Source organism: Oratosquilla oratoria, chromosome 9 (assembly GCF_046742065.1).
Source record: "Oratosquilla oratoria isolate Oo_2021 chromosome 9, ASM4674206v1, whole genome shotgun sequence".
Taxonomy (NCBI): domain Eukaryota; kingdom Metazoa; phylum Arthropoda; class Malacostraca; order Stomatopoda; family Squillidae; genus Oratosquilla; species Oratosquilla oratoria.
Genome location: NC_134785.1, coordinates 23,062,479 through 23,082,311, shown reverse-complemented (window position 1 = coordinate 23,082,311; position 19,833 = coordinate 23,062,479). Strand labels below are relative to the sequence as shown.

Here is a 19,833-nt window from a genome sequence, read left to right as displayed (position 1 = left end):
ATGTACATATATGTTACAGTAAGAACACGTACCTAGGGATTACGCGTAATCCCTGAATGTTTATTCAGTGAATACGCGTAATCCCCGTTTCACTAACCTTAGGTTAGGTTAGGTTAGGTTAGTGAAACGGGGATTGCGCGTATTCACTGAATAAACATTCAGGGATTACGCGTAATCCCTAGGTACGTGTTCTTACTGTAACATATATATATATATATAATATATATATATATATATATATATATATGTACACATATATATATATATATGTACATATATATATATATATGTATATATATATATGTATATATATATATATATATAATACATATATATATATATATGTATAAACACACATATCAATATATATATATATATATATATATATATATATGTACACACACACACATATATATATATATATACATATATATATATATATATATATATATATATATATATGCACGGAGCCTTTATGAGGACGATATTTCACTTGTTACAGCTTTATCAAGTACATAGTCTTGGTACACAATGTATGTACCACGACTTATCCACAACTGCCAATTACATTCAAACTACCTTTAAAAACCTCATTTAATTTCTATGTTTATCATCTCGGTCACCAACCAATCTTACTCAGCCGAGGGGTGGGGAGCGGATCATAAAGTAGATATTCATCAGGTAAAGCTAAGTTCAGGTTGTGGTGGAATTCATATATTAACTAGAAAATAAAGAAATTACGGAAAATTGTACTTCAAATTAGGTATTGTGATTATCCCCAAAAATATGATGATTGCAAACAAACTTATGGCAAGATGAATGAGATAAAAAACTATAACTTAATGCATCTGTCGACATTACTAGTGACTTTTTAATATTCTGATAATATATTATATATATATATATATATATATATATATATATATATATTATATATATATATATATATCTATAGATATATATATATATTATACAATTATAACGAACTGAGATTACTGAATTCTTGTCTTCCTCATAAGTGATTATTCTCCAGACCTTTTGTATAGCAAATAAACAAGAGAACGGTCAACCAATTTTCTGTTTGACCTGAAAGATGGACGACATGACGTCACGACTGGATCCAACACTGTTTATATTCTGGAAATCGACAAATGACTATCTTTATGCACTTGGAATAAATAAACGACTGTCTTTATGCTTTTAGGAGACCATATTTTGGGAAGTTCATAAGCATATTTTGCATTAGTTTCGTCAGTGCACAAGTGGATAAACGAGTCTAAATCATATGCATGTATACTGAAAATAATCAGGTATGTCTCTCTCTCCTTCGTCGCCGTGTGCAAACGTGTATACATGTGTGTGTGTGTGTGTGTGTGTGTGTGTGTGTGTGTGTGTGTGTGTGTGTATGTGTGTGTATGTTTACGTGTGTATGTGTGTATATGTGTATGTATATTTACGTGTGTGTTTGCGTGTGTGTAGTTGTGCATGTGTTAGTGCGTGTATGTATGTGTGATTCACCATGGCCTTGGATCACGTGTTGCACTCGTGATCGACTGCTATTACCCTTCCGGAAGAGAGCTCATAGTTGTAGTAACGATTCGCAGTGCAGTGATGTAGAAATTATTTCAGCCCTGGGCGGGAATTGAACCCGGACCACTGTAGTGGCGGCCGTGAACGCTACCACTGCGCCATCGAGTGTGTGTGTGTGTGTGTGTGTGTGTGTGTGTGTGTGTGTGTGTGTGTGTGTGTGTGTGTGTGTGTGTGTGTGTGTGTGTGTGTGTGTGTAGTTACATGTAGTTGTGTGCGTAGTATGTGTATGTGTACGTGTGTGCGTGTCTGTGTGTGCGTGCATGTGCGTGTATATGTGTGTACGTGTGTATGTGCGTATGCGTGCACTTTTACCTAGACTAATAGAAACTCAAACTAAAGTACATTTCCTTTTCTTTTAGAGTGACGTTCATGATTCCTATTCTTTCGTCTCTTTCCACATTCCATTCCCTCTTGGTCCACTATGTTCAATTAAGAGCCTTCCCACCTCCTCCCTACCCACACTCCAATAAAAACTTCAGTTTTTCCATCTTCGACCCAGGGTTTCTGTTCACTAATTTCGACTATAACTCCTCCATATTTTCATGGAAGGAGAGTAGTCATCTAGTAGCTTCTCCCCTATTTATTACACTATCAGCCGCTGACAGAAATGATCCCACCCTAATAGAATACAATATATATATACATATATATATATATAATATATATATATATATATATATATATATATATAATAGAATAAATAAATAATTAAGCAAAAAATAAAATAAATCAATCAATCAATAAAATCTTCCTAGATATAACTGTGGGAGGATCCATCGTTTGGTATCAGACAGAACAACATTATCAAAGAAGAACCGTCATCCACCCCCTTATCCCCTATTTATCATACTATCAGCCACTGACAGAAATGGTCCCACCCTAATAGAAAAAAAATCTTCCTAGATATAGCTGTGGGATGGTCTATGGTCTGGTATTAGACAGACCGACATTTTCAAAAAATAACATGTGGAGGACGTAGCCCATAGAACATTAGAGGACGGAGGTTATTAAAAAAGTACCCGACTATCTTCACTTCAACTTGAACGAACATTTATATATATATAAAAAATCTTTCGTTAGATTGAATAGCTTGGCGGAATGCGGACATTTGCATACGAGAAAAAATAATAATTATAATTGAGCGAGTACAGGGGAGGGGATAATCACCACGTAATGAAGCTGGGGGGGTAAAACGTCTTCAGCTGCCGTGTCCAGCAATGTAGGTGCTGTGCTTTGCTGCATTGCTTCTGCCAGGTGGCGCCCCGGGGACAGGGATACCCATTAATATACAATTACTAAGATAAAAAGGATAACAAATTGGTTTTGAAATGGGGCGAGATGAGTGGAGATTGGGTGTTTGTCTTCATAAGACCACCCGTCAAATAATGGTGGATAGGGTCTTCTGTTATGCATGTAATTTTGAGAGATCGAGAACTAGAAACCAGTTATATAGTAACACGAACAAACTTTCCGGAATAATGTCGCCTATAGACAACAACGACGATATAACGAATCCACAGGTTGAACACGTTATATGTCTTTATCTTATTTTTTTAGTTCTCGTCTTGGTAAATTAAAAAAAAAAAAAAAAAAAATGGCATAACGATGAACCATCAGTTCCCATGCTGGTATACTCTTCCATTGTATTTCTTTATGTCTTGAAATTCGCGAGATGAACATATTTGAGGACCTTCATAAGGTGAAAGGAGAGGAAGAGTTAGTGGAGAAGAAGACAGGAAAGTGAAGGAAAATGGAGTAGGGAGAGTGAGGAGGATAGAAGAGGGAGGGTGGAAGGAAGGAAGGAGGAGGGAAGAAGGAGGGAGGAGGAAGGGAGGATATTGGAGGGAGGGAGGGAAGGAGTGAGGGGACTAGAAGAGGGAGGATGAAAGTGAGGAGGGAGGAAAGAGGGATGAGGGAGTGAGGATATTGGAGGGAAGAAGAAAATGAGTGAGGAAGCTAGAGGAGGGAAAATTGGATTGAAGTAGGAAGAATGGAAGAGGGGGAGGGAGGGAGGATATTAGAGGGAGGGAGGGAAGGAGTGAGGAAGCTAGAAGAGGGAGAATGGAAGGAAGAAGGAGAGAAGAAGGAGGGAGGAGGAAGGGAGGGAAGGAGTGAAGAGGCTAGAAGAGGGAAGATGGAGGGAAGTAGGAGGGAGGAAAGAGGGAGGAGGGAGGGAGGATGGTGGAGGAAAGGAGGGAAGGAGGGAGGTTGGGGAAGGACATGGAGGACAAGATACTTCGTTAACCACGAGAATCTTCAAGGATTCCGACGACCTTCCAAGGCTTACTAAAACGCCGGAGCTATGTTCGGGCTGATGGGAGGACGTGGAGGTGGATGGGGAGGAAGAGGAGGAAGAGGAGAGGAAGAATGATATTGAAGTGGGAGAAGAGAAGGAGGGGGAAGCAAGAGGAGGAGAATAAACAGTAGGAAGATAAGGAAGAAAAGGAGAAAGAGGAAGTAGAGGAGGAGGAAGAAGAGAAGAGGAGAAGTAGGAGGAGGAAGAGGAGGAGGAGGAGGAGGAAGAGGAGGAGGAGGAGGAGGAAGAGGGAGAAGTGGAGGAGTTAGAAGAATAGGAGAGGAGGAGGAGAAGGAGAACGAGAAAAGGAGTAGGAAGAAGAAGGTGGAGGAGAAAGAAGAGGGAGAAGGAGGAGAAGTATTAGGAGGAGGAAGAGGAAGACGAGGGAAAGAAAAGGAAGGTTTATGAGGACGCAGAGGAGGAAAAGGTTGAAAAAGGAAGAGAAGGAGGAAGAAGATTAAACGGAGGAGGTGGTGAAGAACTAGAGGAGGAAGGTGTTGGGGGGGGAAAAGTCTGAGAGACTTCAGAGAAAAGAATAGAAAGAAAGAAGAAAAAAAGCAATATTACCTTTAAGTGACTGGCTTGGAGTGCAGACACCATCACCGGTACCATCATCATCATTATCACCACCACCATCATCTTTATCACCATGATCATCGTCAGCATCGTCGTTGTCAAGTTGTGGAATGTTCTGTTCTTGCACAGTGAGAAGTCGAAGATTAAAAAAGACGAAGAGTTTTTTTTTTTTTTTTGAGAGAGAGAGAGCTGACAAAGCTATTAGTCCTTTGTTGAAACCGAAATAGAAAGATGATCGGCTCCACCAGGAAATGTGATATCTGTAACAGCTCATTAACGCAAATGTTGTATTGTTCTTGCTTTGAGACGATTTGCACCAGTATTACAGAATATTGGAACGAGTTGTCATTCTGTGTCTCTGGAAAATTGAAGATAATTATCGCACAAAAAAATAATGTAAATAGATCATTATTTCCTAAGACAGGTGTAAAAGTAATGTATATATGAATATTGGCGAAAACAAAACAGGAGTCCCACTGGCCAGTGTAAAACTACATCTCATATTTCTTTTTATCAAAATGTGTATCAAAAATTAAATAAAAATAAGAAACATATTATAAATATATTATAAAATAAAATAAAAAACATAAGGGTATGTCATTCTATTCACAAATTACACAGTTTTCTAGAAAATATGAAACAAATGAAAAATGAGGATTTTTTCTTTCCAAATGGTTATTTCGGGAAACAGGGAAAGATGAACATACTAATTCTATGACAACGAAACAAATAAAAATTAAGGAAATTCCTTGCAAATAGTTACTTCAGGAAATAAAGGAAAAGAAACGTACCAATTTCGAGTCAAGTGTGTAGAAATACTTTTTTCGAGAGTCTAAATACCTGACAAAAGAGAAAATCTCAAGAAAGAGTTCTTCTCGAAATATTTAAGTAGAGAAAACAATAATGGTACTGGATAGTTCTTCCTAAGTGAATATTTCGCATTTATTTGATTTTGATTTTGTCGGTGTAATAAAAACCAATCGAAGAAGAATTCATACAACACACACACACACACACACACACACACACACACACACACACACACACACACACACACACACACACACACACACACACACACACACACACACAAATCTACACATACACATTCACATCCATATACACATATACAGAGACATGCAAACATTTACACAAACGTGTATAGACATGTGTATACTTATAGAAATGGCAGTTAAATTTTGAGTAAATTTTCTCGAGCATATATAATCACAAGTTCTGTGGTTATGCACATGAATTATCATTTCCAGCAAGAATGAATAGAAGAGAATATGAGAGTGAGAGTAAAAGTAAGAGTGGCAAAGGGTAGAGAAAAAATATATAAAACAGAAGACAAAAAAGTTATATATAATTATATATATGTATGTATATATATATACACATATACACAGAAAGAGAGAGAGGGAGAGAGAAGGAATGTAGATTGAAAATTTGGTCGTGCATGCTTAATCCTACGTTCTCTTATTGCGCTTATAGCTCTGTTGTTTTCATCCATAAGAATTAAAGAACACAAGTCACACTATCCCTGGCTCAATTAACACGTCTACATGCACTCATGAAGAAAGAAAAATAAAAAGAGGAAAAGTTGTGAATCTGTCATATCACAGGATTTGAGCATATTGTATCCTTCTTACATACTGGACACTTCAAGCTTATGAAGACACGCCCCTACACGGCCAGCGCGTCCAGACCTGTTGTGACCCCAGATGACCTGGCTGATTTGGTAATATGTGAAGACGATTACGTACACAAATGTTCTGACTGTTGTTTTCCAGTCCATGGTTTCCAGGTCGTTTGCGTCTCCGGCCAAAGGGGAGAACAAGGTTTCGTGGTCGCTTCGTCTCGTTCTCCTGCAGACGATAGATAGTTTCGTTACCTCTGCGTCCTTTTGGGCCTTCTTTGGGTCTTCAGGTTTGCCTTCTTTGTTCTTCTTCGTCTTTGTCCTCGTGTTTTGTGTCTTCGTATTTTTCTTTGTCTTCGTCTTCGTCCTCGTCTCATATTTATCTATATATTCATGTTCATCCTTATCTTCGTCCTGATATTTATGCATTCGTTCTTGTCCTTGTCTTTATCATCGTATTCGTCCTCATAATCGTCCTCATATTCGTTATCGTCCTCATATTCGCCCTACATTCGTCCCACATTTGTCCTCATGTTTATCTACGTTTTTCCTCATATTCGTCCTAATATTCGTCTTCAAGATCGGTTTCAAACTCGTCCTCAAAGTTGTCCTCATACTCGTCCGCATATTCGTCCTCACATTTGTTCCTATCTTCTTCCCCACGTTCGTCCTCATATTCGTCTTAACACTCGTTCTCATATTCGCCCTCATATTCCTCATACTCTTTCCCATATTTATCCCTATGCACTTCGCTATACTTGTCACCATGTTTATCTACGTATTCCTCATATTCGTCCTAGTCTCTGTCATCACTTTCTTTGTAATTTCATCTTAGCTTTCTTTGAATTCATCATCATCATCTACTTTTTTTTGTTAGCCGTTATCATTTTTTCAGTCTTCTACGTCTTCTTATTCAACTCTACGTTTTTTTTCTCCTCTGTTCTAATTACCTTGTGAACTTTTCTTTTTTCTTTTTCATTTCCTTGTGCCTCTTTTTCTTCATTATCTTATTTTTTTCTAATAAATAATTTTTTTTCTTAATTTTATCTATTTTTACTTGTTTTCGTTCACTCTTTTCTCCTTTTTTTCATCCTGATTTTTTATTTTTTTTATTTCTTTTTTCGTTTTATTTTCCTCTCTTTTCTGTTTTCTCTTATTTCTTCCTTTCTATACTTCATTGCTTCTTTTTCTAGTTTCATTCTCTTTTTTTTTTCTATAATTTTTCTAATTTTTTTTTCTTCAAATTTTCCTAAGTCTTCTCTTGTACATTTTTTCTTATTTTCTAATTTCTTCTTTTTCAGTGTATTTGTTTTCCTTTTTCTTGTGTATGTGTGGACCTGTGACTGTGTACACGTATATATATACATAAATGTATATATATTTTTTCACATACACACACGCACAATTATATATATATATATATATATATATATATATATATATATATATATATATATATATATAGATGTGTGTGTGTGTGTGTGTGTGTGTGTGTGGGTGTGGGTGTGGGTGTGGTTGTGGGTGTGGGTGTGGGTGTGGGTGTGGGTGTGGGTGTGGGTGTGGGTGTGGTTGTGGGTGTGGGTGGGTGGGTGTGTATGTACAATACTGAATGTGTCCCAGTGAACACATTTACATTTTTCAACCTCAATTCACTTTAATTCTAAACCATCAACTTCGAGGAACTCGAGGTGGCACACACCTAGAAACTGATACGTGGTCAAGCTAACGAGTCGAACCCCCGCTAACACGAAACATGTGACAGTGACTTAGCCTCTTGCACTATCGAGAGAGATATAAGTTGAGCGGAACTTTCTAATATGTGTATGCTCAAGTTACACATATACGAAATTTTGCGTTCAACCCACCTCCCCCACGATAGTACAATTGCTAGTATGTAACGCGGGAAAGTATTTATTCAGCACTAAATGAGTCCCAGTGAACAGATTTACATTTATCAACTACAATTCACTTTAATTCTAAGCCATCAACTTGTTTGCGCACGTGATTCACCCTTCACCATGGTCTTGGATCACGTGTTGGACTTATGATCAGCTATTTCTTTCCAGGAATAGAACTCAGAGCTCATATATGACCGATCTATGGGTAATTTTGTACCTTACACGCGCACACACACACACACACACACACACACACACACACACACACACACACACACACACACACACACACACACACACACACACACACACAACTCCCTGCCCACGAGAGTTGGAGTGACGACTCGCAGCGCAGCGATACTGAAATTATTTTAGTTCTGGGCGGGATTCAAACCCGGATCGCTGTAGTGGCGGCCGGGAACTCTAGCCACTGCGCCATGAGTCGTGTGAACGGACGTGCGTTTTGCTGTGTGTGTGTGTGTGTGTGTGTGTGTGTGTGTGTGTGTGTGTGTGTGTGTGTGTGTGTGTGTGTGTGTGTGTGTGTGTGTGTGTGTGTGTGTGTGTGTGTGCCTGTCTGTGAGCGTGCGTGCACACCAATATATACTTTTGTACCTATCCATGTGTGTGTGTGTGTGTGTGTGACAATGTTTTTACATTTATACATGTACATATCTGAAATTGAAATCATCATTCCTTCAGAAAATGCCCAAGAATCTAATATGAACTGGAGATATATTCTTGATTAATGGAAATTAGCCAACATTACTCTGACATCTAAGAAGAGCAAAATGTAGCTGTTATGAAAATAGCAAACCTTATTTTTATTTTGTCTTAATGTTACAAACATTCTTGAAACAGTTGGAAAAGTATGGTATCAAATATCACATAAAGAAAAGGAGTGTCACATTAAACAGCCAACTCAACTCAGGGGCATGTACTATTGGACAACTTAACTATCTTAAATGTATAGTAAGGTTGCCTCAGTTTATGATGATAACAGGGTAGATGTGACATAATTAGCCTTTCAGAAAACCTTAAATGCATTTCCTTGGAAGAGACTACTGATGAAGCTTGCACCATTGGAAATTAGAAGAAATTTGAGCTAAATTATAAACTACTTGAATGATCATAAACATTGCTTGCTTGTGGAGGGCAAAGTTTACGCCTGGGGAGATGTTACGAGCGGAGTTCCTCAAGGATCACTCTTGAGGTGCTCATGTTCGTTATATATGTATGTATAAATGCTCTTCGTTTGAAATTAATATTTGTTATTTTGTAATTTGTTGTTGCTTTAAGGTCATGTTATATTTGTTGACGTCTGTATAAATCAAGACGTGGTTGAAGTAAACAAGGCCAAATTATCGTCTATTCTTTTCTATCTTAACTTTTTGACTTGACAAAGTTTTATTAAAGAAAAAATCTGCAACCACTGGATTAAAATTTTTGGTGGAATGCATGCTCATAAAAATGTGAATTATGATAAAAAAATAGAGACAGGAGGCCTGTTCAGTATCATAACTGGAGAATAATTCCTGCCAAGCCAAAATTAAGTCACTATGTAGTTCAGAATCCCAGAATAAGTGGGGTATCATCTAACCCAACAAATTCAAAACTGCGGAAGTAGATCAACATAAAAATAAGTACATTTTCAAACAATTCGAAATTAATCCGAGGTAAGACATGATAAAGCTCCATCAATGTAATTCAAATTGATTAGTAAATCGTATGAGTATTGTATAGATTTCATCGATAAAATAACAATCGTGTTTTAGGATTTAATCCATTGTGATCTCAAATATCAAAGGCTTGGTAACAAACTACCAGTCATAATTCCATTGATGTTCAGTGTCATCTTTATCATCGGGCGCTAAGCGGTTAATTTGTCTACATATACTGTAGAACTCAGAGTTTCGACATAGCCCAAATCTAATTAAAGATAACGACAATAGTACATTTAAACACTCGGACTATTGAGTGGATTCCATCTGTGATAAGACTAATTGATATAAGATCTAAAAGTTTTGTTTATATTTTTTTTATCAGAGTGGTTCCTCTTCCGAGTTGTTGCACGACGTTGAAATGAAGTTTGTGTTACCATTCCAGATGTTAGGATCCGGGTTTGAAACGGCAACTGTGAAACCGGTCCGTTCAAAATGGCGGTGACGCTGAACATAATTACTGGTATCCGGTATCTCGAGTTCTGGTCAGCGTTCATCGCAAAGCTTTCCTTTACCGAGTACTCCCAGCACTGGCGACACAAAATGCATGTAGATGTGCCAGGCAAAAAGATATACAGATATATAGACACCTACGCATGCACATACACACAAACAAGAGAGAGATAGAGATAGAGATATATAGATAGATAGATAGATATATATATATATATATATAGAGAGAGAGAGAGATAGAGATAGAGGTAGAGAGAGATAGAGGTAGAGATAGAGATAGAGAGATATAGAGAGAGATAGAGAGAGGTAGAGATAGAGATAGAGAGAGGTAGAGATAGAGAGAGATAGAGATAGAGAGATAGAGATAGAGATAGAGATAGCGAGATATAGAGAGATAGAGATATATATATATTATATATATATTATATATATATGAGTGAGAGAGAGAGAGAGAGAGAGAGAGAGAGAGAGAGAGAGAGAGAGAGAGAGAGAGAGAGAGAGGGAGAGAGAGGAGGAGGAGAGAGAGAGAGAGGGAGAGAGAGGAGGAGAGAGAAAAAGAGAGAGAGGAGAGAGAGGAGAGAGAGAGAGAGAGAGAGAGAGAGAGAGAGAGAGAGAGAGAGAGAGAGAGAGAGAGAGAGAGAGAGAGAGAGAGAGAGAGAGAAAGAGAGAGGGGGGAGAGAGAAGGAGGAGATGGAGAGAGAGGGAGAGAGGAGAGAGAGGGAGAGAGGAGAGAGAGAGAGAGAGAGAGAGAGAGAGAGAGAGAGAGAGAGAGAGAGAGAGGAGACATACGCAAGCACTCGTGCACAAACACATGGAGGCATGAGCACCTACTGCATGCATAAACATATGCATATGAATTGGCTTTATCTACTGACGGAGAGAGGCTCTCCTTTGTGTAACTGTGAGTCACAAAAGTCATTCCTCGACCGAAATACGGCTGAAGAGCTACCGGTGGTTGCCACTTACCCAGGCTATCCGAGCTCTCATGGATAGGCTGACACAATTCCTAGTGCATCTTTCTCTCATTCTTGTGCACCTAATCTTGCTTGCAATGAAGACGTAGCCAACGAGGATTAAGACAAGAGTAAGGGTCAAGTTAATTTGGTTCTAGGGTTACAATAGGTGAGTTAATTTGACCAAGGACTTCGACCAAGTCTGTGGTTTTCAATCCACTTCCTTCGTGAGAAGGAACTCTCTCCTAGAGACGTCTGATCCCTTATCAGAGATAACTCGAATACTGATATAAACTGATAAGATAAAAGTGCATCTAGTTCCAACTTTGTATCACTTTGGACGTAATCTCAACTTATAAATACAAAAATTCTACTTCGATTCAGAATGGATGCCGGAGACTCCCCTGGGGTGAAGGTGACGGCTTCGGCTGCTAAGAGTCTCCTGATGTAAGTTCCTTTGTTTTTCTAAGAATAGGAGATAGTATACCTTTGAACAATTATCTCAATTTAACAGGAGGGCTATACTCGTATAGAGGAAACATCATATAGCGGAATGGCTATATAGAGGAAACATCATTTATGCAATTTTGACAAAGTTCTATCATTATGGAATCCTTATATACCGGAAAACTCCTTTAGTGGAAACCTCAGCGGATTCCTCTTTGAGCGGAAAACATGGTTACAAGCCACCTTGTTTTGCAGAGTCCCCATATAGCGACCACCTCATTTGACGGAAACTTTAATTTGCAGAAAACACGTTTATTTTAAGTGGTGTCTATTCATTCGTCATTCATTTACTTATTTGTTTGTTTATTTCATTTATTCATATATCTATTTATCAAGTAGTTTTTTGTATTCATTTTTCTATTCATTTGTCCATTTATTTACTTATTCTCCCTAATCGAGAGTAATGGGGATGCAACATTGTTGGTGACAGTTGCCGATTAACGTTTTTGCTAAAAATTTAATTAAATAAATTCCATAATATCCTCGCAACACTAAGTATTTAGTACTTTGCCCCCGCTAACCAGCGCTTGTATACTCGGGAATTATATCAATCCGAGGAAATGGAGTCATGAAGATGGAGAAAAAGAAGACATTTAGCATAAGAATATTAATCGAAGGGAGATGCGAGTACCTTAGCATATCGTTTGACAGAGGAAGGGCACTGAAAACTAACATTCGAACTCTTTAACATAGGAAAGCACAATAATAAAAATGACAGGGGATGATAAACTTTATTTACATTACCAATATATTTCTTGGGATACGCCGTATCACGTATCAAAATGCCGTATCTTTCCACAGTAACACACCCGAAATGCAGCATTGATCTATACCGTTGAACCTTGACTTTGAATATCAGGATTTTGATGCAGAGCCGCATTTCGACTCGAGACGCGACATGACGTCATGAGCTTGTCTTCGGGTTGCGCTACCTAGAGGAACAATCTTCGCATCACTTACGCTTCTTGTCGGTGTTGGTGGGAAACAGTGTTCTTAGAAGAAAATGACCAAACTATTTATCTGTCCTACTGCGCTTACAATGACTGTCTTTATTTGTTTTGTTTTAAGCAAAGAAAGTTCATTTTATTAAATCTAGGATAAGATCCCATCCTTAAGTGATTAAATATTTTCACTTCGGCTGATTTTTCCTTTTTAATACATACATTTCTTTTGGGATTAAACAAAAATATTTACTGTACTTTAAAAGAAACTCCCTTCGCCCAACGTAAAGCAAATTCATGTTTAGCTTGAGTCTTTTGCGCACTTTTTCTGCATTTCTTTCTGGCTAACAGGCCATTTTATTTGGCAGAAGAAGGTCACACTCTGTGATAGTTACTACCCCATACCTTCCCATGGCTAGTCGGGTCTCCCGAAAGCAATTTAGTTTCTCGATTGTAATCATTGTTTGAATACAATCGGAGAATATAGGCGGATATATGCAGAGAGGAGAAAGATACGTGGAGGAGGAGTAGGAAGAGGAAGAGGAGAAAAAAAGAGTATGAGAAGGAAGAAAAAGAGGGGTGGAGAGGAAAAAAGAAAGAAGAAGAAAGGAGAAGAAAGAAGATGAAGGAAGAAGAAGGAAGAAGGATAAAGAGGGAACAAGAGACAAGAAATAGAATGAAGAAAAATGAAGAAGAATGGAGATGAATAAAGAAAAAAGAAGGAAGAAGACACAAGGAAGAAAAAACAAGAAAGAAGAAAGAGCAAGAAGGAAGGAAAACAAGAAAACGAAAAGAGAGGAAAGAAAAAGAAAACAAAAAAAACAAGGCAGAAGAAGACAGAATAAAGACAGAAGACAAAAGAAAGAAGACAGGAGAAACAAGACAGAGGAAAGAAGACAGAAGACAAAAGAAGAAAAAGAAACCGAGGAAAGAAGAAACCGAAGAAAGAGGAAACCAAAGAAAGAAGAAACAGAAAAAAGAAGAAACTGAAGAAAGAAGAAACAGTAAAAGAAGAAACCAAAGAAAGAAGAAACCGAAGAAAGAAGAAACAGAAGAAGAAAGCATAAGGCAAAAGGAGGAAGCAAGAGGAGAAGAAGAGGATGAGGAAAAAGAGAAGGAATGGGAAGAAAAGGGGAATAGGAAAAGAATAGGAAGACCAAAAATATGTCGAGGAAGAGGAAGAGCAGACAAAAAAGGAAGAAGAAAAGAAAGATTGAAGAAGTTGAGAGGGAATAAGTAGGGGAGGGGGAAGAGGAAAAGGAGAAAGAGAAAGAGTAAGAGGATAAAAAAGAGGAAGAGGAAGAACCGAAGAAAAGGAAGAGGAAGTGAGAGAGGAAGAGAAGGAGGAAAAGAAAAGGAAAAGGAAGAAGAAAAAGACAGGGAGGAAGAGAAAGAGAACGAGGAAGATGACGAGGAATAGAGAGAATAGGTAGAAGAGGAAATAGAGGAAGAAGAAAAAGAAAAAAGAGAAAAAGAGGAGGATAAAGTAGAGGAGACGATGAAGATAAGTGTATCCGTGTGGGTGTAGGGCTAAGCGTCAGGAAGGTTAATGGGATTTAATGAAAGTCCGAAATACAATACTTGTCTATCGTACTTTTATACAAGGAACGTGAGACCTTGGCGTGGAGAACACACGCGCCTCAATCCCGTTGAAAACCTTCAATAATTACATTATATATATATATATATATATATATATATATATATATATAATATATATATATATATATATATATATATATATATATATATATATATATATATATATATATATATATATATAGCAACGTCCAACTATACTGGCATTCGACATTTAATTACAACCACCCACGTACAACAAATACCTAGTCAGGTATTTTTAGGTAATGAGGACTCTTTCCACCACGGAATGTCCTGTCTTAGAGTGAGAAGACCATAATGAACTTCATGACCTGAATAGAATGCAAGATACATAGAAAAAGAGCAAGAGGAAATAAGAGACAGCGGAAGGAAAGAGGTACCATGTACAAGGTTATTGATACAAGGTACATAAAAACATAAGAATGAAGGAGACTGCAAGAGACCATGAGGCCTACACTAGGCAGTTCCATGTCCATTACTATCTCTCATCACCATCCGTAAAGTTGTTTAACCTTTTCTTAAAACAACCGATATTTTCAACGCTTACTACATGGTTACAAAGTCTATTTCATTCGTTGACCATTCTATTGGTAAACCATTCTTGCCTATTTCCTTCTTAAATCTAAAATTATATAATCTAAGTTCATTGCTGCGAGTCCTGCCCTGTTGTCTTAATATGATGACCTTTACGTCACTCTTGTTAAAACCTTTGATCCACTTGAACACCTTTATTAGATCACCTCGCACACTACGTCTCTCCAGGGTAAGTTAAAGTGCTTAAGCCTGTCCTCGTAAGGTAAATTTCTGAGACCATTTATCATTCTGGTCATTCTCCTCCGTACTGATTTTAGTGAATTGATATCCATTCTATAGGACAGAGAACAAAACTGTACCATATAGTCAAGGATGGGTCTGACTAACGACGAAGCTTGATAATTACCTCGACACTTTTATTCGTAACCGTCCTAACAATGAAACCTAATTATCAATGAGCTTATGCACTGTTTCTTGGATTTAAGGTCAGGACTTACTAGAACTCCCAGGTATCTATCGTACTCGGTTTTCTGTAAAGAAAAAAGCGTCATCTAAGCTATACCTGCTTTTTGGGTTGTGTGAATCTACGTTTAATACGTTGTAGTTTGAGATACTGGAGTCTATTTGTCATTTCACTGACCATGTGAACAATTTGTTAAGATCATCCTGCAGAGTCTCGGCTTATTCTCCCGACCTAATAAGCTGTCCTATTTAAGTGTCGTCCACAAACTTAACATCACTATCAATCACATTGTCCAAGTAATTTTTATACATAATGGACAATATGGGGCCCAAAACCGAGTGCTGTTGAACTACACTAGAAACATTCCCCATATGAATTTTACACCATTTATGGTGACCCAGTTTTCTGTCACTGATCAAATCTCTTTTTAATCCATTCAAACACTTTTCCTCTTATGGCATGGGCTTTGACTTTAGTAATCTATGGTTGGCTAGTTTGTCGAACGTTTCGCTAAAGTCAAATTAAAGAGCATCGTAACTATTATTGTTATCTGACGCCTTGAAGATATTAGTGTAAAAAGATAGAAGATTAGTTACACATGATTTACCCTTGGAGGACTCATGTTGTGAGTCACGTACCAAATTATGTTTCTCGATATGATCTCTGGTTCTATTAGCTATTATTGATTCAAGCATTTTATCTATAACTTATGTCAAAATGATTGGCCTGTAGTTGTATATGGACGATTTATCTCCATTTATGAAAACAGGAACATCGGATTCCTGCCACCCAGCAGTAGGCACAAAACCAGTGTCTACCGACATATTAGATATTTCCGTTAATTGGTTGCAGATTTCAAATTTATATTCTTTGTGTACTATCGGAGGATTCTATATCTTTAAGTCTATAAATCTGTTTGACTCGTTCAACCACTCCTTTATAAACAACGGAAGAAAATATTTATTAAACGCCTCGCTCATTTTCTCCTCCGAATCTATCATGACATGATCACCTTTAATTGGGTCTATCCTTTCCTTATATTTTGTTCTATAAAGATAAAAGATGCCCTTTTGGTTGGATCTCGTTTGTCTAGTAACCTTAATTTCCTGGTTACTTTTCGCTGCACGCGTTTCTTTGTATTTTTTAAACTATTCTAGTCATACCGTTATACTTAGATAAAAAATACGCTTTCCCGTTTTCTATTTTGGTGTAAATCTCTCTTTTTATTCCGATGTATATATATATATATATATTTATATATATATTATATATATATATATATATGATATATATATATATATATATATATATATACGCATCACTTGGACAAAATATAGTGGCACATTTGTAAAAACAATCACGAAGAACCCGCAGTCGGAATAAAAGGGAACATAGAAGAAAGTGTAAATTCTATATTTCGGTTAATATCTATAGCCATTTTCAGGTTACATGAAATGATAGAGCAATAAATACAATTGAGATGTGATTAAAAGGGGAAGATGCATAGGGCGAATTCAGAAGGGAGGGGATATGTGGTTGAGGTGTGAGCTCAGATGGGAAGCGGGTTCAGGAGTGGTGGGGGAGTGGGGTCCTTTATCTTTTATACGTTTCGACCGACTCGGTCTTCTTCAGTAAGCTGTCTATAAACAGATTGAACCTTACAGTTATAAACTCAAAGACGGGGACACGGACAGATCATCCTGATATTAGTTTTGGATTGAAATATCCTAAACATTTCATTGATGTTTGTTATCATTTTGCAAGGAAAACTTATTACAATTCTCAGCCTAACAAACCCAAAGACCATGATAACCTAATAGTTTAACCCTACCAAAAAAACTTAACTATTGTTCCCAAATTACTCAAGAATTTTAATATCAATGGAGCCTTCAGAAACAATAACACAATCAAACAATACCTAATTAATACTTCAAAATTTTTACAAAAAGGCTGTGTGTACAAAATTCCTTGCAAAATATGTGATAAATTCTATATCGGCCAAACGGCAAAAGATCATTCTGTTAGGATAAAACAACACAAGAAATGTATCAAAGACGGGAATGAGTCAAATGCCATTTTAAACTCTTTTAACTGGAAAAACGCTAGAGTGATCACTTTCAACAATAATTTTGTCGAAAGAAATTTGATTGAAATTTGTCTGATTAAATTTATAAATGATAACTTTAACCTTAACTTAGGATTGTATAAGATAGAAAATTATATACATATATATACATATATATACATATGCATATATATGTATACTATATACATATATACATACATACACATATATACATACACATATACATATACATATATATACATAAGTAAACGTGTGTGTGTGTGTGTTTGTGAGTGTGCACTCGAGTTAGCGAGTTATTTTGCGCATCCGTGTGGTAATGTCCGCTTTTCTGCCTATGTACAGGATACCTGTAAATGTACAATCAACTGCCAAAGTTCGTTTACGCCCTACAAAACTTTACAGATTACGCTGAAATTGGTGAAAGCGGGGAAGCAAACTATGTTTAACACCTTAGTTGGCTGCACAGGTATATAACATACATATATACATAATATTTTAAAACATATACTACTCTATATTCTCAAATTGCCAGGCGATTCTCCTCAGCAGATTGGCGACCCTTGTCATGAAAGAGGTCTTACCTGATCGCGATCCCATCCAGAGAAGGTTTCGAGCCCCACGTGAATAAAATCATCTACAACCTTCCTCCTCAAAAGCTATACAGTGAGCCTCTGTAGTAATGGATCAAATCTTTAGACGAAAAGGAACTCTCCGGTGAAGTTCATTAGTAGTAGGAAGAGGAGGATTTGGAAGAGGAGGAGGTGGAGCAAGGGGGAAAGTGGAGGGGAGTTAAAAGTTGAAGGAGAAGAGGAGTTAGATGTTGGAAGAAGTGTAGATGAACAGAAGGAGTTAAAGTGAGAAGGAGGCAGTGAGAGGAGTTGAAGAGGAGATGGAGGGGAAGAGGAGGCGGTGGAAGGTAGAAGAAGGAAGTAGAAGGGAGCAGGAGGAGGGGGAAGGGTTAAGTGGAGGAGAGTTAAAAGTTGAAGGGGGGGGTTGGATGTTGGTAGAAGAGTAGATGAATAGAAGAAGGTAAAAGTGAGACGGTGGAGAGTGGATTTGGAGAAGAAGAGGAGATGAAAGGAAAGAGGAGGAGGTGGAAGGGAGTAGGAGGAGGTTAAGGTGTCTCAGTAGGCGGGGTGAAGACAATCTGTATGCTGGAGGGGGTTAGGGTTCGGGAGGGGGGGTCGGGGTCGTTAAGGACCCCAGTTTGGGGGCAGGAGTTACATGACTGGTCCCAGTAGGCGTCCCTGAGGTACGCCGCGCTTGCAAAAGGCATCCGTCAATTAAATCTTAATTTTTAAATTTTATTTCATTTCATTTATTTGTCTATTTTTTTTTATTCAATTGATTATTTATTAGATTTACTTTCGTCCACTTGTTTATTCTATTTGTTTACTTTTGTTTACTAATCAATTTTTTTTTTTTTTTTTTAGTTTATTTATATACTTTGGTACTTTGGTAACTTTATACATTCCACGTACGTATCCCGCTATGACATGTCTCGTATGGTCCCCTCTCTATAACTAGAGGGAACCACGTTTGGTCCCAGCAGATTGAACCTTGATATCCAAACACTGGTCAAAGGTGACAGTTTCGGTCACAGAGGAGCGACTTCTAGCAGGAGTCCAAAAATCTAAGCTACGAAAAAGATACTAGGTACTTAACTACGAAAAAATGCTTCTACTTAACTACAAAAAGAAAGCTTAACTTTTTTTTCGATTAACCATTGCATGATGATGGCGGAGTTTACATATTTGTTCTGGCCGAAGCCAAATTATTCTATCCAGTAAAGGGATGATGCCATAGGGGGCGTATTTGTTAAAAAAAAAAAAAAAAAAAAAAAAGTATATATATATATATATATATATATACAGTATATATATATATACAGTATATATATAATATACATATATATATAGTATATATATATATATATAGTATATATATATATATATGTACAGTATATATATATATCAGTATATATGTATATATATATATATATATTATATATATATATATATATATATATATATATATATATATATATATATACAGTATATATATATATTATGACAGTCTTCCACTATCGGAAGATTAGAAATATATATATATGTATATTTGGACCCCTTTCAGTGCTCCTCTTCAGCAGGTAAATGCATAAGGTGGGGTAGTATGATATACAGATTTGGTATACAGTGCTACGATATATATATATATATATATATATATATATATATATGTATATATATAAAACAGCACTTTTTTGCACATCTCACTAGTGCACTTTATTATATAGATAACTAAGATGTTCTTTCATCTCCGGGAACAGCCTGAGACAGCTTTAGCATTTCGCTGTACCGGAGCTCATTAATATTGATAAAATCGCCTGATGTTCGCCAAAATATAACATGAATGAAGCGAAAAGGACAAAAGTTTTCATCGCAGAAATTTATTTATAACCTTAAGCTGCTCCCGGGAAATATTATTGAGCTAGAAAGGGTTAAATACTACCTCGGATTAACCCAATCAACACAGAAGCCGTCCGTCAAGTTTGCTGCT

At 37.1% G+C, this 19,833-nt stretch overlaps 1 protein-coding gene across 1 annotated transcript in view; it reads right to left on the bottom strand.

Annotated features, from left to right (window-relative positions):
• LOC143028005 (uncharacterized) overlaps positions 1-6,260 on the bottom strand; it is a 28,725-nt gene extending 22,465 nt beyond the window's left edge. The window contains exons 1-2 of the mRNA XM_076189647.1: positions 6,119-6,260; positions 4,454-4,582 (exon numbers count right to left, since the gene is read on the bottom strand). Coding sequence (XP_076045762.1) covers positions 4,454-4,582; positions 6,119-6,260 — 271 coding nt within the window. The remainder of the gene's footprint in view (positions 1-4,453; positions 4,583-6,118) is intronic.
• Positions 6,261-19,833: the final 13,573 nt, after the last annotated feature.